At 30.5% G+C, this 20,232-nt stretch overlaps 1 protein-coding gene across 10 annotated transcripts in view; it reads right to left on the bottom strand.

Moving 5' to 3' along the window:
* Dgkb (diacylglycerol kinase beta) overlaps positions 1 to 20,232 on the bottom strand; it is a 651,708-nt gene that overhangs the window by 416,303 nt on the left and 215,173 nt on the right. For 6 of the 10 annotated variants that reach the window (XM_078040040.1, XM_005328769.5, XM_078040041.1 and 3 more), the window contains 2 exons: positions 10,033 to 10,068; positions 2,247 to 2,363 (listed from right to left, as the gene is read on the bottom strand). In XM_078040040.1, the coding sequence (XP_077896166.1) occupies positions 2,247 to 2,363; positions 10,033 to 10,068 (153 nt within the window). The remainder of the gene's footprint in view (positions 1 to 2,246; positions 2,364 to 10,032; positions 10,069 to 20,232) is intronic. The other 4 variants (XM_078040042.1, XM_078040044.1, XM_078040046.1 and 1 more) reach the window with 2 other exon arrangements.

Raw genomic sequence — 20,232 nt, 5'->3', positions numbered from 1 at the left:
GTCTACATTTTACCTACTGACAACTTCAGCTTCCACTTTCATATGCCAAAAAAAGCTAAAACAAGTAAATACCTGCTTGGAGAAGCCCACACATCCATAGACAATGTTAATCAAGTAGGGTTTTTAATGTGACTAATTTAACTATAATAGGGCCAAATATTTCAGAATCATTTTAAATTAAAAGATAGAACTTGTGTTGCTATCTCAATTTAAACCTTTAAAATACTGTGCATATACCATTTAATTTTGGTTTTGAATATGGAAAAATTCAGACATGATTACTTAAATCTTAAGAGGCTGAGTCTACAAAAGTTATAGTTGTAGTGAATATATGATTTTTATCTCAATACCTCAAGCAATATTAGAACACTTGGGAGAACAAGGCAGTCAGAATTTTGACAGTTACACATATGTTTAAATTTCTTGAGCAAAGAGACAGGTTATCTGTGTAAAACACAGAATTTGAGTCAGAGAGTCCTCCTTCAGTAATAAGCTTTATCAATGAATGACAGGGTGGCGTTGGGAAAGTTACCCTACTTCTTACTATTAATATAATTTTGAAAATGGTGATAACTATAAGGGCATTGATCTCATGTTTCTTTTGAGAATGAAAACAGGCTAATATGTATAAAATATCACCATAATGCATAGGTTATACTAAACAGTGATAAAAGATAACATGCTTCTTTTCCATCATGAGAAATATGTACCTCGCTTTGACTGAAATATACTTGGATTTCAAAACCAGTGTTTCGATTCATCAGTTGTATGGCAAGAACTCAGTGTGATTAAATTTTAAATTGATCAATATTTCCAATTGACACATTAAAGTCAGATGTTAATTTTTTAAATAATTTTTTATAAGATTTCAGTGAAATTTCTTTGCTATCAAAATTGTGAAAAAATTAGAACAAATATATGTATTAATTAAAAAATTGTGGACAGATTTCATATTTGAGGACTTCAATGAAATGCTATGCTAAATACATAGATATGATTTCTGAAAATTACTTTTTGAGTTAGTCTTTCATAATTGAATCATATACTCTGATGCATAATAATTTTATATTTCATAATTATCTTTTCACAATTTTGTTAATAATTTATGAGATTTTCTATTTGAAATGTGTTTTAATAGATCAAACCAGATCCCTTATTATATATTTGTAAGCAATAATCACTGAAGTTTCCATGAGTTATTCAAGACAATGAATAAGCAAATATTTAGGCATGTATTATATACTCCTAATTGTGCTTGTAAATTGAAAAATACAAAAAGATGTAACATATTTTCACAGGTAAAACAATAAATTGTAATAAACATAATAAAATTGATTAAAATCAATAATATGCTAAAATCAATCACATACACTAAATGCAAGTAATGACATAATCTGTATGTTAAGTGGTAAGTTTTCCTGGACAATGTGAAATTTGAAGCATATTGTTAAGGAAAGGAATAAGCAATTGAAAGAAACATATAGATAGAAAAATTAAAAATTAACTTCCCAATTTCATAGATTAAGCTCATTTTGTTGACTGTTTATATTTTGGAGTTAAAAGTAGAGGTAAATACATAAAATATATTTACTCTATAAAGTAACTTGAAATGCAGATGGAAAGAAATGCTCTTTTGATATCATAGATCACAGAGAAAATACACAGGTTTTTAAAGTACTAGAAAAAGTTTAGCTACATGTGTTTAAACTAGAAATATATATATGGTTTTTAATTTTTATTTAAAACTTTGAAGTATATGGATAAATTGTAATAAATTTCTTTATAATTTATTTAGGAAAAAATATAACCATACAAATAGAGTTCCTTTGTTTTCTTTCCTAAATAATAGTTTTACAATAAAAATGACTCCTCAAAATCATACCCATACTTAGTATATATACAAATGAAGAGAGAGTAGGAGAGAACATACTTGTAAATGACACATGTGTATATAATAAATGTGTATATTTAGTATTAATTTGAAAAAACTTTTAGAGTGACAAAAGACTTTTCCAATTTGAGTTTAATGGAGATAACATCATAAATGATTAATCTAACCAGAATGTCACTCTGTCAATCAACTATAAGACTGACATCTTGATAAATTAATAACAATCTTTCTGAAACTGTCTACTGAGCTAACATAAATGTTAAATAAATGTGTTGATGACTGAACATATGCTGTTCTTTGAACATAAGAGGAACAAACATAAAATCCACTAAGATTTGTAATTAAAAAGTCATACCTGTAGGCCTTGTCCATCAACAGTAACAGAGTTGGCTCTTTGCATTTTGTTCCTATCATTTCCTTTGTTTGGTTGCTGGGAACCACTCTTTTCCTTTTTCACTGTTGCTTGTCTTTCCTGTAAGAGAAATATTTTTTAAAAATAAAATTAACATAAAATATTTCACTAGATGGTACAACTAATAAATATCTCATGGTTACAAACTGAGGCCCAACTTCCTAATTTGGAGTTGCTACTACATAATACAAAAACTACTTCTTTAACTGGCTCCATATATGTGATAGTTACATGATGAAAAAAAATCAGTTAAAGAAACAATGCAAAAGAAAGCCAAATTGTAATTATTTCTCTGTGTCCAATTATTGCTCTTTATCAAAAGTTATTCACAAACAATGGGATATATAAATATTATAGGATTATCACTTGAAGAATTTGGTAAAGAGTTGCTAACATAATGCTCTTAAAGATATGCAATATTGTAAACAAATTCTAATTGCATGATGGATTTTGAAGGTACTACTTATATCAGGGGTGGCATCTAAAAAAAATCCCATTCAGCCCCAGCTAATTCTTTAGTTCATATATATTTTGGAGTTGTCTGTTTCCTTTTTTTCACTCTTCCTATAACCCAGCCCTGTCAACTTTTATCACCACTGCCTGAGCTTTTATTCAAATGATATCCTTCTCATGTCGCATCTAATAGCCATGATTTACTCAAACTTTAAGCAACATTTGATAGATTGGATCTCTTCTCACTTCTTGAAAACTTGCCTCAATTTGCTTTCAGCACACTTCTTTCTCTTAACTCTCTTCTTACTTCATTAACTGCTCCCTTACAGTCTCTTTCACTCATTTGTCCTCCAGCTTTGCCACCTATAAGACTTAGCCTCTTCTTTATACCTCAGCTTCACTGTCTATACTTGCTCTCTAGGTAACTTCATTTCAACATTAGGTTTTCAAATTCAATTTTATGAAGACTTCTAAATGCATAACTCTTGATTCAGAACTCTCCCTCAATTCCTATATATAAATGCCCTTTCTGTCTTTCCATGTATCAGTCCTTGGACAGTTACCACTTCCATTAACATGTGGCTCATGTGATAGTTCTCTCTTTTGCCTGGATTGTTATCACCATCGCCTAAGGGGTCAATCTCCTTCCAGTTTCATCTCTCTGTAGTCAATTTTTTACACAACAGCAACATTCATTCCTTTTTACTCCACTTCAGCAACTCTGGCCAACTCATTGCTCCTTGGTCACAACAATCCTGCTTTTAATTCAGGGATTTTTGCAATCATTTTGTACTATGCCGGAACATTTTCCCCTGTGTATTTGCTGCGTTTTGTCCTCCCATCATGTCTTTGGTCAAATATCAGAAAGCCTTCTCTATTTCCTTTAACTTCCTTTTAAATATAATTTATTACAACCTGAATAGTTATTTATGTGATTTATTGAATGCTTGTGTTCTTCATGTTAATCAGAGTCCCACAGGGAAAGAATTTTCTTTGGATCACAGGTCTGTGTTAGATCCTAGATCAGTGCCTGAGGGAAGACAGAATAAATGAATAAAGAAATAACCTCAAAATGTTAAAAAAAATCGTTTTTAAAAAAGTACCTAGATAATTGTGTTTAGGATTTGGGGGCCATGTCTAGGCTTGATGTGAAAATGTTGTTCTGATTAGCAATGCCTGGTTAAGGGTGCCTATGTGCTTTAGTGACACTTATTTCCGATAAACTTATCCAGATATATATTTCCTAGTCCCTCTATCTACTTGTTAAGTATCATTTAAATTTCTGTAACTTAGAAAGATGTTTTTAAATAGCTTCAAACGTAAGCTCTTTTTAAAACCTATTAGTGATAGATAGATTAGAAATCTCTTTTGACGAAAATAAATGCTAATCAGTGTAGTCTAGTCATCTTGCAATTGCATGGTGCAAAAACACTGAATACATTTCGTGTATGGTTGAAAATGGATGGTATAATAGAATTCCTGATATTCAAGTTCTTTGGAAAATGATATGCTTTCATATAAGCATAATTTCTGGCAAAAATATTGATTTTTTAAAAAGAAAGTTCCTTCTTTCTAAACTTGCAAATTAAAATTTTATCCATATTGTAAACAGTATAATGCATAAGAAGAGGAAACGTGACTTGAATCCCATCTTTGTTACTTAGAGATGTGATATAGACAACCTACTCTTAACAAAATGGATAGTGTTTTCTATTTCGAAGAGTTGTTTAAAGTTTAATAGAAAATCTATAAAGTCTTTACCATTGTGTTTATATTATAGTATGTGCTCAATAAATTAAAGTAGGAATGGTTCCTCATGGCAGGCCTTATTTGTATTGCCACCATGCAAAATGGTTTCATATTTTCAAATCATATATATGAAAAAATTACATTGGTTACATTAGGAATATGTTTGAATAAGATCAATGCTTATATTTGAAAATGTATAGTGCTAGGAGTTAAAAATACAAAGTTAGTGAAAACAGAGATAGTTTATTTCAGGGTCCTTTGATGTATGTATATATAACATAGAATGAATATTTTGTAAAAATGTACAATGTGAAAGATATACTTGAATACAACTATTTTGTTACATAATGCATTTAAAAATTTATTTAGGACTTAATTCTTAAATTGCTTCAATGAGAAGAATCAAATAAAATTCAAGTTCATTAGTCACACTAGAACTGGGTATTTATACCAGATCATGTATATATGTTACATGTAAAACTTAAGATATGTATGTATAAATCTATAAAGAGCTAACAAATCATCTATCAACCTTATTTTATTCTAGTCCATGCAAAGAACTAGGAACTGCCTATGTGGTAAGAAATTTTAGCTAGCAGAGAGAGCAGTTTTTATCTGGTTTCTTGTCCTTGAAGGAGTCATAACTCTGAGCATGCTGAGAAGAAGAAGACTAAATGTTTTAGAGCACACTAGTGTAAAAAAATAATAATAAAATCCTAAAATGAGTTTTCAATTGATGAGGTTTTATTTTTGAATTCTAATCTGAGATATTAATTTATAGCAAATCAATTTTTAAAATCCTCATCATATAAATATTTTTGTATTTTATTATAAAATCTAGCTAATACTAAATGGTAAACATTCATTTAATCATACACATACATTAAGAAAAGCAATGGATTTCTTTGGAGAAAAATGCCAGTAGGTAAAATTATAGAATTAATCAAGGTTGAAATATTAAAAACAGAAGAGACTTGTGGTCATTTAATTTTCCCCAGGATTCTCTTATTTTTATTTTTGACTCTTATAGAGGTCTGTCTGGGATATTCACTGTATTTTATTTAAGCAACCTAGTGAACAGGTGGGTAGTTGGATACATTTTCCTATTTCCATTGAGGAAATCTTATTTTTGTATGAGGTACAGAAAAGGAAAGCAATTGCATCCTTCAAAAAATATGCTGTCCTCAAGGATTTCACTAGCTTGTTCAGGGGGTTAATTAACCCTGACTGGCAAAGCTCCACTGTGATATTTAAGAAGAGTTATTTCCCAATTGTTACAGTTATTAAAAAGTTTCAGTAAGAACTCAGAAACCTTATTTTGTATCATCAATCAGGATAAAATTACGCTGTGAGTAATAGGGGGCAATGTTCACCATTTAACCTTCAGTTTCTTTTTTTGAGATTTTGGGCTCAAAACCACAAAATAAATTACAATGTTATAATTAAGGCAAATTTCCTTCTGCCAGATAAATTATCCTAGACATAAAGATTTGGAAAATTGTCGTGTTAATCAATAGAAATTATTCAAACCCTGAAAAGAACTACTGAACAAAAAAGCTTGAAAGAATATAGAACATATAATACAAAATATAAAATACATTTATTGATGTTTGAACATTTTCAAATATCAACCATTTGTGTTTGCTATGCAGACATTTTAAATACAAAATTCAGGGTTTTGTGATCATTGGACACTACAAGTAGCACAACAGATCTTGAGTGGGGAATATATTGTATTAGAATTCCAAAAGAATAATCAACATAATAAACAGACAAGAAAAGCCAAAGAAACCATTCACAGAAAACAGAAAGATGAAATAAGTGAAATAAAAAGACCTCACTTTAAATATGTGTTCTTAAAAAAAATCTTTTTCTGTATCATGCTGATTCTCAGAGGTAGAGTATTTGTACATTGGTGAAAACTGCTTTCTCAAAAGGGTTGTTTACCACAATACTTAAGCCTGCTGCTATCGATCACTGGAAAACCAGAAGCAGCAAGTGATGATTACTTTGAGCGCGAGATTTTCTCCTTTTTGTCCAAACTCAGCATGAGAGACAGACGGCAGAAAAGCACCTGGACTGGGATAAAGCTATGAAGTGCTTTGCTGCCAACAGCTTCCATCCCTCAGATCCTGGAACTTACTCTCTCTGCTACTGTACAACTTGTGGTAAGAAGACAAATATGGCCAATCCTGTCAATAGAGCTAGGGCATAAGAATCTCCCAGAAACCTCAGAATCTTAACCCCAGGTATCAAGTATATATTCGTAGTATTTAAGGTGTCTCTCACCATATTCATCAGAGCTCTCAAAAGAACTCTGAGAAAACAACTTGTATCTGCAAAGCTACAACTTTATTAGTGTATATTATTTGGGGTTTTGAATATTTTACTAGCTTAGAGAAAAAAATCCATTCTAAAAAGTGGCAAAGGTTCTAAATCTACTAGGAATCCTTGGATGTTGCCTCAAAACTGATTGCTGACTAGAGAAGTCGCATTAATACTTAAAAAATATTTTATAAAGTTTTCAACATAAATATAGTAAGTGATAGATTTAAAGATTCTCACTTTAAGAAAATTAAATAAGTTCATATTGAAACAGAAATAGCTTTGGGCAAAGACAAATGTCTGAGCATCTGAGCATTGTCTCATTATTTTGTAAACTTGGGCAACTTATTTACCATTATTAGGTCACCATTTATTCCACCTTTAAACTGGAAAGTTTCATGTAAAGATAAATGGAAATAAAGGTTGACTTAAAATACGTACTCAGTAAATGACAATATTTTTTGAAGTACAAAGACATATCATTTTATTATTAAGATCATCACAAGTATGTTACTCAGGTCATAGTAGTAAATGTTGGGTGTTGTAGAGAAGAAATTTACTGTATTGTAATTTATTTGCCACTGCATCACTATAACTGGAAATCGTCATTGTAATGATATTGGCCATGTCCTTGGGTTAGATATGAAACAAAAAAAGTTGAAAATATGAAACCTGGAAATAAAGTACCTGGAAGAGCTACTTGTTTCCTGAGCTAGAAGGGACATTTTGATCAACACATCCTGGTTTTCATACATCACACATCATGTGCATATTTTCTCAGAAGATAATTTCATACTGCACATAACCACCTACAAAATTTCTGTTAAAAAATTCCTGAGTGGATTTCTTCAATGAATTTTAAGAATGAGAGAGTCCATGTCAAAATAATTTAATTTTGGCTATGCACTAGCATACTGAAGCACAATTATGAAATAAGATTGTGTGTGTGTGTGTGTACAAAATGTACATATGAAAGTAGACAGAGGAACCAGTCTCAACTTTGTCCAAGTGACTTTGTAAAGCATACTGGCAACTGGCTATAGTAACCTAAAGCTTTCTAACAGCAACGAGGCAGCTCTTCATATGCTTATCATATTCTTTGTCTCTATTAGTTAAGCTAAATGTTAAACCTTGTGATTCCTGTGTTATTGTTTGATCTGTTTTTGTCATTTTCAAGTGAAATGTGTCCTCTTGTATTATAACTATGTAATTTAATTACTACAGTTTTTAATTTTGAGTACAAAATGAAAGATTTGTTGCCATGAAAAATTACATGCAGGTTTTAGAAAGGCGTGATAATATAAGCTACATATGTGTTGGAGCTGGTGGTGTGTAAGAGGAATGGTTAAGTTTAGATGCAAAAACAATGTGTTGGAAATTAATCATAAAAATGGAGAAAACTTTATATTTAGATTGCTTCACAGATGTTCTTTAATTTTTGTTACACTTTAAAACAACTGAACCTGAGTATCATGGATAATAAGACTATGACAGAGGCAGGAAAGTCTATATGCCACTTCCCATTAGAAAAACTGTCCTCATAGAAAGCCCTTCATCCTGTGTCAAAGGTGGAGTGATGATGATACATTTGCTTTTTTAGTTCACTTGTTAACATATGTGTATATCTTTGTGTATGTCCTTCCTATTCACTCTAACCACATTTTCAGTTAACCTAAGTGCAATTTTTCCTGCTGGTAGAACATAAGGTTCCCTGTCTGAGTGTATATATGTGTATTCACACACGCCCTCATGCATATATCCACACCTGGGTTTAAGAAAATTTTTGGAACAACATAGCTTAAAAATGTATATAATGATTTTTGAGGGATAGTGGAAAATTTAAATCAATGTAAACCAATATATCTTGCCAGAAAGAATATAAATAGTATAGGAAGAATTCTGAAAAACTTTTTATCAGGAAAAAGATATTTTAAAAAATTGAAAAAAGCATATTGTAAAACTAGAGAATTTGACTTGCTTATTCAGTGTATATGATCCATTTTATATGGGACTATGGGAGACCTTTGGAGATTAACAAAACTAAAATGAGAAATCTAATTTTCAAATGTAGTATCTATATTCACTTGATGAATTTATAATAGCCGTAAAATAAAGTCAATATCTTGAAGAGGTAATATTAATTCTCTCACAAATAATTAATGAAATGATATACTCTTCTAATATCTTGTCACTTGAATGGGGAAGTTAACATCTCTATTTAATAATAATTATGATAATAATGCCATCAATTCATTTGAAGGATACAAAAATAAGTTTAATATTTCCTTTAGATTAGAAACATTATACTTCAAGCATATCTCTAAGCATATTTTCAAGTTTGTATCTGATTTGAAACAATAGTTTATTTTAATTCATTGAGGCAGTTGACACTGATTAGAAAATTATATTTGGTGGGGAGGGGAGAACAGTTATACTTTTGTGCAATTATGTTATTCTCTAATTAAATTCATATTCTTATGTAGTATTCATATATTATAAATAATTCTTTCTGAAGCAGGTAGATTCAATTTTCAGGCAAACAATACCATCTGAACATTTTCTATAAAGATAATAACAATTGAACAGGAGATTGTCACAGAACATTGTGAGGATTTTGCTTCATCAATGCAAAGACAGAGCTAATACTGTAAGCAAATGTGGTGATGCTGATGCTTACATTTATTTTCAAAAGATGAAATTTACTTGTGACTATATTTTTCTCCAATGACTTTCTATGCAATATCAAGTGCTATATGATTAATACAGATGTACTGTCTTTAAAATAATAAGCACTTCAAAGTGAGGAAGGATTTCTCAATATAGTATCATGGAAAGCTTCACTTTTATGATTTTAAAGGATTGAATAATATTGGATTTGTTTTCATATGATTATATTTTATGATAAAAAATAAAAATGACACTATTTTATGCTCTAGTTAGCTTTACTAAGTAAACTTTATGTTTTCTCTATTTTTTTCATATAATATCTTATATCCCCAATTCTTTCCACAAATGCAGACTGGAATCCTATCCCATTAGTGAAAATATACATAATCTCATTTCCATATATTGGAATAAAAAGAAAATCAAATATCAAAATTGATGTCAGTAGGTCACTGAGCCAACCCCCCATTTTTTATAACAATATAATATGCACAATGAACTATAATTGCAAGTGTGAAACCTTGTTTAGCTTACGCACCTCAGGAACTGAAACTCCTGAAGTGGGCAGAGTCTGCTGAAAAAGAGAAGTTCATATTAAATCTGAAAAAAAAGTCAAACTGAATACAAGATATCAATGAAGATTCTTATAACACTATATGTCTATAAATAAATGTACAATTTAAAAATTTATTCCCTTGGCATCATTTTCTATTTCCTTAAATAACTGATATCTTTTCATTGAATTAGGAATGTTCTAAGACAGAGTGGGCTTGGTTGTGAAATTATTTATCCAAAATACACCTGAATCTACTCAAAGCACACTGATAAATATCCTTGATCAACCTCATAGACCTCTCTACAATATTAATACATTATTGTATTTTGGGAATGGAACTCATCTTCAAGTTCCATTATCCTTTGTAAAGAAAATTATAAATTTCCCCTTTACTGACCCCACTATTTTATTTTCCAATCCAATTTTCATTACTTTCTAAAATTACTGTCTTTTGACTTTATTTTGTGATACTCTGAAAATAAAAAAATCATTAAAATCAATAAAAAATAAAAAGATTTAAATTAATAAATTTTAACTTGAGAGTAATTTATAAAGACAAGGTTAAATACATGAACACTGACCTTCATGACAGTGTATCTATCTTCAATTATCTACCACCATCATTTTGCTTGTGTGTATGTGAAAGAGTGTACATATGCATGTGTGTGTTAAGAGAGAAAAAGTTGTTGAAATTCCAAAAACCTGAATTCTGAAAAACATAGAATGTAAAAAACAAAATTTGCAAGAACAGATGACTAATTGTGCACATAATACTAGATAAAAGCTTCCCATGGAGAAGAAGAATAGGACAACTGGATGGGAAACTGGGAGCTCTTATATATTGTATGCCCCTGGAAAAGAGAGGGCTGTTGGTATTTTCCATTTGCCTCCACAGACTCAAGCTCACATAGCCAAACAGAATATAGATAGATGGATTTTAGATCATCAGGATGGATATGAAAAATCTGAGAGCAGAGATACTATTCTGCTATCTTACTCAGTAGAACTCCAGGAAAGTAGCAGGAACCAAAAGAACAAACAAACAAACAAATAAAATACCTACATCAGAGATAGGTAAAACCTCATACACTCTCACAGTGGCACAACATAACAATGGACCTGAAAATTTTAATGCACCTAAAAGTGGCACACAAATAGAAGAGATGTAAGGAAACTCTAGAAAAAATTAAGTTCTCCAGGAGTACAAATAGATTTACAAGATATTCCCATAATTTGTATAAAAATATGATGGATGAAATTTTGTTAAAGAAAGAATTCATAAAATCTAGGAATATGAACCCTGGTCAAATTGAAAGGAGAATTCCTTAAAAGTAATTTCTGTCATTTTGAATGTGAATTGACAATAGGGTTTATCAAGTTGCCATTGAATTCTTCAAAATTTTAGTAATATTCTTGACTTTAAAGTCTAAATCACCCATGTAACAGCTGGGACAATAGATAGTGGGCAAATGTTTTGGCTTGTTTCCATTAGAGCCAGTGCAAAGTCATTTGTCAGACTTACTGTCTTTGTTTCTTGGCTCCTTGTTAAAGTTTAAGTTTTGAAAAAAAAATATTATAAGACAATGATGTTGTGCTTCCATTTTTTTTATAGGACTCTGTTTGCTGCCCCACATCAATCCAGATTAAATGTTTCATCCTATGGATCATTTTTCTGTAGATAAGGAAACATGGAAGCAAATAAGACACCCCCCTAAACAGTCTCCAGAGCTGGAGTTGCAGATGCCTTCTACCCTGCAAGACTGTGTGCTCCCTACACATACATCTGTAGAGGGTGAGTCATTGGAAATCAAGTGAAAAAATTAAGGTCATCCAAATGTTTTGGAACAACAAATGCAATGCAAGGTTCTGCTTGAATAGATCCCGCTTGACTCCCAAATCTACCAACAACAACAACAACAACAACAACAACAACAAAATGAGTAGGTAACAGCTATAAAAAATCATTTATTTGATAATTGTGGACATTTTTAAATATGGGCACAATTATCAAATAAATGTTTATCTTTTAGAATTATTGATAATTTTCTTAGTTGTGAAGATAATAATATCATTGGGTAAAAAAATTGCTTTTAGTCTTGGAAGATGCTTGCCAAAATATTAGGGATATATTATCATACAACATGCAATTTACTTTCAAAACTTTCAACCTAATAAAATATGCATTATGTTTGGCAATATAAGTAAGTATCTAGGCTTTGGAGAAAGAAGACTAGAGAGATGCACAGAAGGAAAAAGTAATATTTCAGATAGGGTCCAAGAAGACAATGCAAATGGATCTGGTGTTAAAAATGCAAAGATTACCATGTTGTGCAATAAATGTTTCATTTAAAGTATTTAAAAATACGAGATATTGTGGGATGAAATTGAACCCTCACTACCACTTTGCTGCCACTGTATAAAAAACCGGTATCCACAAAGGATACCCATGCTTGGAAGATTCCCTTTCTCAAAGCAGTATGGGTTAGCTACTGTTATATACTGAGAGCAAGTAAGGTGGTCAGAGAGGTGGCAAGATGAAGAAGGTGAGAATTTTTTCATTACATCTCTGAGAATGAGATAGCTGTTGACTAAGGTAAAGAAAGAGGTTGAAAGTTATCAATGTACATGAAAAGAAGCCACCAGTTCTGAGAATTCGGCCAACATGCATAATCCTGAGATCAACTCTAGAAATTCAATGAAGAAGGGTAATAAAAACATATATATGAACTCAAAAACACCTTGTTTAAGGAAGTATGTATTAAATTAGCATGCCCATAAGTAGCTTATTCTTGAGATACAATCAGAAAACCATAGTACCTAGGATAAAAAAGTAAGTGGAAACTTGTTAGAAAATGAATTCAGATGTTATATTACTTGATTTTTACTCTTCTGTACATATACTTAAATATCAAGAATAAGCAGAGTAAATGTTTTAGGTGTTTTTTTTTGAAAATTATCATGAGCATATAATTCTAAATGTAATATATTTTTAATCAGAATTAATACAGGAACAGTATATTTTTATTTAATCAAATGAGAGGTGTGACTACAGAGGAATGTGATTGATTTTATTTAATCAGTATCTTTTAATATTAAATAGAATACACAGTACAGATAATTAGTTTAAAAGATGCATTTGCCTTCAGGGCACTTATTAAGTTCAATCTAATATCAAAGAATTTTTTAAAATCCTATTATTCTTAAGTATTAGGATATTTCTTGTCTTCATATTTTCTAATGTGTAATCATTTTAAATTGACAATTTAATCCAGATTGTCATAGGACAAAGAAAAATCTTTGGTGGAGATTATTGGAGGTTTGACTTAGTTAACATATAATAGTAGCACAGTATTCACATTAAAAAGGTCATTAGTTATTTCAAGACTAAAGTAAAATTAACAAAATTAGGCCTTCTACTTACATAAGAAGTGTTCATATTTTTAAAAAATTGCTGTCATATCCTTGGTCTCATTTAATCCTTTTAACCAAGATATTCCATTCTTGCAGATTGAGAAACAACAGATCAGAAAGATTAAATGTCAGGCACCCAAAAAATAAAGTTAGTAAAAGAATGTTGCTGTATTTTTACAACAAAAGAAATAGAAAAGGAATGTTTTCTAAAAGTTACTCTTTAGGCCAAGTCTCATGTTTTAAGTGTTTGGGAAAGAAAATTATTTTAAAACATTGATAAAGATTACAAAACATGGTTTTACAAAGAACTGGTTTGAAGGTTAATATGGATTAATTTAACACAATAACTGTTAATGCCAAATAGAACTATTTTAAATAGCTTGTTTTCCTTTATATGCAATAGGGTATCTCTGGCATCAACAATAAGTGAGAGATAAAGAGAAAAACCAGGCCAGAGAAAAGAAAATTTGTATTCATCAAATGGCACACAATGCCAGCTGAAGAGGTAAGGTTTTTTTTTTTTTCCTTCACATGATAATAAAAAATATATATACAGGGCATTTTAGGGTATGGAAACTAAATACATTTTTGTTTCCATGAATTTTATTTCCATTTTTTAGTTATGTAATTTGATTATGCTTAAAGTTTTTGTGGGTCCTTAAGTATGTTTACTCATGCAAATGAACACAATTTAAATTTTTTAAAGGAAATGAGATGGAAATAATTTTATACTACTTTTGCCTTTATAGGCATTTTTAATTAAATGTTATTTCATTGTATTACAAACACCAATCAGAATAATATTAAATTACGTTTGGTTTTCTACTGACTCCTTGGCATATCTAATTAAAATATAAAAGAAGACATTTCAGAAGGTGCATTTGTTATAATCTTATCCAGGGTGTCTTACCTAACCACTTCTCACCTGAGTCAATATTTTCAGCTTACATTTATTTAATGATAAAAATTCTCACCTTGATTATTTTACTATCTTTAAATAATGATCACTCACAAAAATATTCTATTATCACTCTAGTAAATATGATTGTTAATGCATCTTGCAGAGTTCTGTCTAGAGGCCTTCGAAAAAAAGAAACTGTGTTCATGTTATATATTGTTTCCTTTGCTGAGAAGAAGCTTTTTAGTTTGAATCCATCCCATTTATTAATTCTTTATTTTATTTCTTGCACTTTAGGAGTATGGATATGGAGGTCAGGACCTAATCTGACATGATAAAGATAGTGGGAGAACATCTCTACTACACACACATCAGATAGAGCACTTATCTCCAGGATATATAAAGAACTCAAAAAACTTAACATCAAAAAAATAAATAACCCAATCAGTAAATGGGCTAAGGAACTGAACAGACACATCTCAGAAGAAGATATATAATTGATCAACAAATACATGGAAAAATATTCAACTTTTCTAGTAATTAGAGAAATGCAAATCAAAACTATTCCAAGACTTCATCTTACTCCAGTCAGAATGGCAATTATCAAGAATACAAGCAACAATAAGTGTTGCCAAGGATGTGGAGAAAAAGGAACACTCATACATTTCTGGTGGCACTGCAAATTAGTGCAACCACTATGGGAAGCAGTATGGAAAAAACTTGGAATGGAACCACCATTTGACCTAGATATGCCACTCCTTTTTCTACAACCAAAGGACAGCATACTATAGTGACTCAGCTCTGTCAATGTTCATAGCAGCTCAATTCACAATAGCTAAACTGTGGAACCAACCTAGATGCCCTAGATGAATGGATAAAGAAACTGTGGTACATATATACAATGAAATATTAGCATTGAAAGAGAATAAAATTATGGCATTTTTAGGAAAATGGATGGAGTTGGAGAATATCATGCTACACAAAGTAAAATAATCCCCAAAAACTAAAGGCTGAATGTTCTAATTAGTGAATGTTGATCCATAATGTGGTGGGGGGCACATGGGGGAGAATGGAGGGACTTTGATTGGGCAAAGGGGAAGAAGAAAAGGGGAAGAAGCATGGGGGCAGGAAATATGATAGAATGAGATGAACATCATTACCTTAGGTACATGTATGACTGCTCATATGGTGTGACTGTATATCATGTACAACCATAGAAATGAAAAGTTGTGCTCCATTTGTGTACAATGAATTGCAATGCATTTTGCTGTCATGTATAACTATTTTGAACAAATAATAAAAAAGGAGACCGTGAGACTCCTTCTACTCCTACTTTTAGTATGTGTGTATGTGTGTGTGCGTGTGTGTGTGTGTGTGTGTGTGTGTGTGTGTTTATAAAGGAAATACAACCAAATCTATAGGTAGGGATCATGTACCCAGTGCAATGAATGTCTGAAAACTTTAGTGGCACCAAATGTTTTCAATGAAAATAGAATGTGGCAGTGTGCACTGGCACATGCCTATAATATCAGTGTCTTGGGAGACTGGAGACTGATGCAAGAGCATCGTGATTCAAAGCCAGCCTCAGCAACAGCAAGCCACTAAGAAACTCAGTGAGACATTGTCTCTTAAAAAAAAAAATAGGTCTGGGGATGTGCCTCAATAGATGAATGCTGCCGAGCTTGATCCCCTGTACCACCACCTCTGTCCACACACACAAACAAAAGAATATAGAATGTGTCCTTCTGGAAATATAGAAGCCATTTCAAATATAGATTTCCAAATATGAACACACTTCGAAATAACAAATAAAATCCTTTCTAATATTATTGTCTTGCCTGTTTGATTCTCACATGAAAGAAGTCATTAGAAATAAGTAATAAACTCAAATTAGTTAAGTCTCATAAACTCATTAGCAGTTGATATGGTTAAAGAACCTTTCTTCAATTCATTTAAAAATTTTGTTCCACACTAAGAATATTTGTGAATTTACACACTTGTAAAAGAATCTCACAAAAACTGCTAAACCTATGAGCCCCACTCTCTCTTATGTTCTATTCTTTCCATTTTCTTCTCCTTTATTCCATTGTTTTTCTGTCCGTTCCTTTTATGAAATTCCAATGTATTTCTTCTAAATAAATCTCATTTGCTGCAAATGTTGGAAATTACAGCATACATATGAACAATAGGTTTAAAACATGGGTATTAATTAATCTAGTGTTAATTCTTTAAGTTGTAAATTGTGTCATTTTAGGTAAATTTCTTAATCTTATTAAACTGCACTTTCCTCATATCCACTGTATACAATTATACCTAACCAGAGGGTGGATATATATATATATATATATATATATATATATATATATATATGTATATATACACACACATACATATATATGTATATATATACACACACATACATATATACCCACATATATATACACATATACATATATACACACACATTACTTTTATTCATTCTATAAATATACACACATATATATGTACATATGTAAATATATATAAACATATATTGAACTTCTCTAAAAATAGATAACTGATTTATTAACATTAGAAGTGAAATGATTCACTTAGTTTTCACTGCTTGATTAAGAACTCAGCAAGAAAATTATGCTTCCTTCATCTGGAACCATTTCTAAAAAAAATTTTTTAGTTACAGATGGACATAATATCTTTATATTGTTTACTTATTTTTATGTGGTGCTGAGGTTCAAACCCAGTGCTGAGGATCAAACCCAGTCTCTCACATGTGGGAGGCAAGCACTCTGCCACTGAGGCACAACCCCAGCCCCATCTGGAATGATTTTTTGTTGAAAATAAGTAGAATGAATAGAAATGAATATTTTTCATGAGAACACCTATGTGGAGACTATTAGAGAAAAAGAATGAGAAATGAATGGAGGGGAGAGGAGAGATTCAAGACAAAGAAAGAGAGGAAAGGGAAGAAATGAGAGAGATAGACCTCAGAAGAGAGGGAGAAAAAATTCTCACTGCTGTTTTTTTCAATACTAGATAATTTTCTACCCAAAGTTTGAGCAATAAAATAATGAAATTGAGAAGGATAAAAATGAATGGGAGCTTATAATTAAAGTTATCATTTCTAAAATTCATTCCATTATTGACTATTTATGTTTTGATTATTCTGTAGATCTTTTGCTTTATATATAATTGATACTGATTTATTAGGTATAACTAATATGTGTAAACTATGTATTACCTCTGTTTGTATGTGTTTAAGATAGGCTTTGAGTGTAGCTGGTGGCTTAGAGAACAATCACCCATCAAGTAATCTAACATAATACATTAATTCCTGTATGTTTTATTTCATAAAATTAATCTATAATACTTCCTGTTGTCTCCATTTTTCCTCTCTAAAAAACATGAGTTCTAGAAACATATTATTGTACAGTTGTTTTACCACTGCCTTCCAGAGTAGAAAACAATCACTGTAGCTAATGAAAAAATATTGATAATATTATTTAGAGTTAAAGCTTAGATTTCCTTTTCATCATCTGTGGAAAAAGAACTTGAATTAAAAACAAAGAGTGTATAATTGAAATTATTTTCATCCTTTGTCCCTCTAATTATTCACTGATCTCATGCCAAAGCATCTTCTAACCAGGTTAAAGTCCAGTTCTGTACGTTAGGTTAAAATTCAATTGAGTTAAAATTTTACACTGACTGCCAGTCAACCTTATCATGAACTTTCATTATGTGCATGTAATTAATTGGGTCTAACGAACAATATCAGTACTAAGTTATAGACTCTTTTCCCCTGACCATATAATTAGAATATAATTACCCACAGGATATCAGAATGATGCAGAACCTTTCCTCTAAATGCGCCCTCATTAGGAAACAAGTCTCAATGTGCATTTATTCAATCAGTGTGAATTAATTAAAATGTTACTGAAATAAAAGAGGGTAGCAATAAAGAGTATCTGACATCTATTTAGAGACTATCACTTGAGATCTGTATGCACAGTTTATGTTTAAACCTATTTAGCTCAAATAGGAACTTTGCCATGTAATGTGATATACATTCAGCGTACTAGGACAACCGATTAAATGAATCAGTGTGTTTTTTGAAAATAGTATAGTACAAGATGGCTACAAAATTTTACAGGATTGGCTTTGATTCTAGAGACACAATTATTGTCTGTTAATTCCATAAAATACATTATCATAAGATAAAATTATTTTTGTCCACCAAATATATTCTAACTCAAAATATTTAGGCAATTATTTATTAATCCCATATCCTTACATTACAAAGCTGACATATTTGTACTAAAATGCCTTAGAAGATTATGACTGCAATACCCCAGACATATAAATATACTACCTTTGTCTTTTAATAAAATACTCAATTACTTAAGCTAACTCAAGATATTTAAATAGATTTTCTTTAAACAGAAAATTTGTGTGTACCTAAGAATATCTTATTTTTTAAAAAATGCATAATATATCATACCACACAGTCAGGTTATATAACCCATGGTAAAAAATAGTAAATGCGTAAAAAAGAAGAGGGACATATGATACATATCCCAAAAGAAGCTGCTGATTCACACATTCTACCTATAAGTTATTAATCTTCACTTCTCTAGAACCTGGCATGCAGCAATACTCAGTAAAAGTTTATTAAATAAATAAATATCTCTGAAAAGGAATATTCAGTATTAGTCCAGGACAATGTCATAAAAAGTAACAAAAAATTCAAAGGGCTGTATGTAATAAAGAAACATATATATTTTTAAGCTTTCAACATCATCACATCTTTCACAGAACTTTTTAGATTTAGAAATAGGTTTTTTAAAAACTTAGTTATGATGGTCAGAATTTGGCATTCATTCTCAAAACAGACATGCATTGCTTTATCATGGAAATTGTGGATGAGCACTAAGATAAACAAAGCCCCTACCAATTACTATTTTTCACATGCTTTTTGAGAACAAATGATAAGAAGTTTTTAAATTATTGATTTTTTATCTAAGAAACTTGAACTCCATAAGATTTTGTAAATTTCATATTCATACACTTATATATGTGTATACATACAGATGTAAAAATACAAATATAAAAATCTGTTTTTAAATGTTCTGAATGCATGGTTTATTTATATTCTTGAATGATGTTCAATTTAGCTGTTAGACATGTCTTACTGGACACAAAACAATGGAGGAAAATAATGTTCCCACTCTGCTTTAAGCAAGTAGATAGACTGTCTCATACAGATTTGCTTTATTTTTGATAAAACAGTTTTCTCTGGATTTCAGTAATAAAGACATGAAGTGATAAAAGCTTGTTAAAAATGTCACATTTGAGTAACATTCACCAAAAGCCAAATTAACTATGGGTAATTCCTACTATAACCCAAAAGATTTCTAAACAATTCAAGTGTACTTTCAGGGCCCAATTTGTAATAAACATCAGTTTTTACTTCTGAATTACCCTGAGTAGATATTTATGGCATTTTACATGAAAGAGCATATTGCTTAAGCCATATTTTAAACATCGGATTTTAAATATAATTATATATTCAGAGAAAAAATATCTTGATTCATTTTTCATTCTGAAAATGTTCCCTTTAAACTTTGTATCTGCAAAGTCACATTATTTTATAAAACTGTCTTTTGGATGTTTTATATAACTACAAGAACATAACAATCAAAAGTTTTGCCAAATTTATGAATGAAAGGCTTCAAGTGATATTTCAGAAACTAAACATGATACTATTTTGACATCTACTGATATTATTTTATCATATACTTTAAATTATTGGCTTTTAACAATAAAATTCAATTATGAAATTTCAGTGATTAAAAAATAAAAATCTTTTTTCATTTTAA

The sequence above is a fragment of the Ictidomys tridecemlineatus genome, chromosome 2, assembly GCF_052094955.1.
Source record: "Ictidomys tridecemlineatus isolate mIctTri1 chromosome 2, mIctTri1.hap1, whole genome shotgun sequence".
NCBI lineage: Eukaryota > Metazoa > Chordata > Mammalia > Rodentia > Sciuridae > Ictidomys > Ictidomys tridecemlineatus.
The sequence above is the reverse complement of the archived record's forward strand: the minus strand, read 5'-3'. Positions and strand labels throughout refer to the sequence as shown.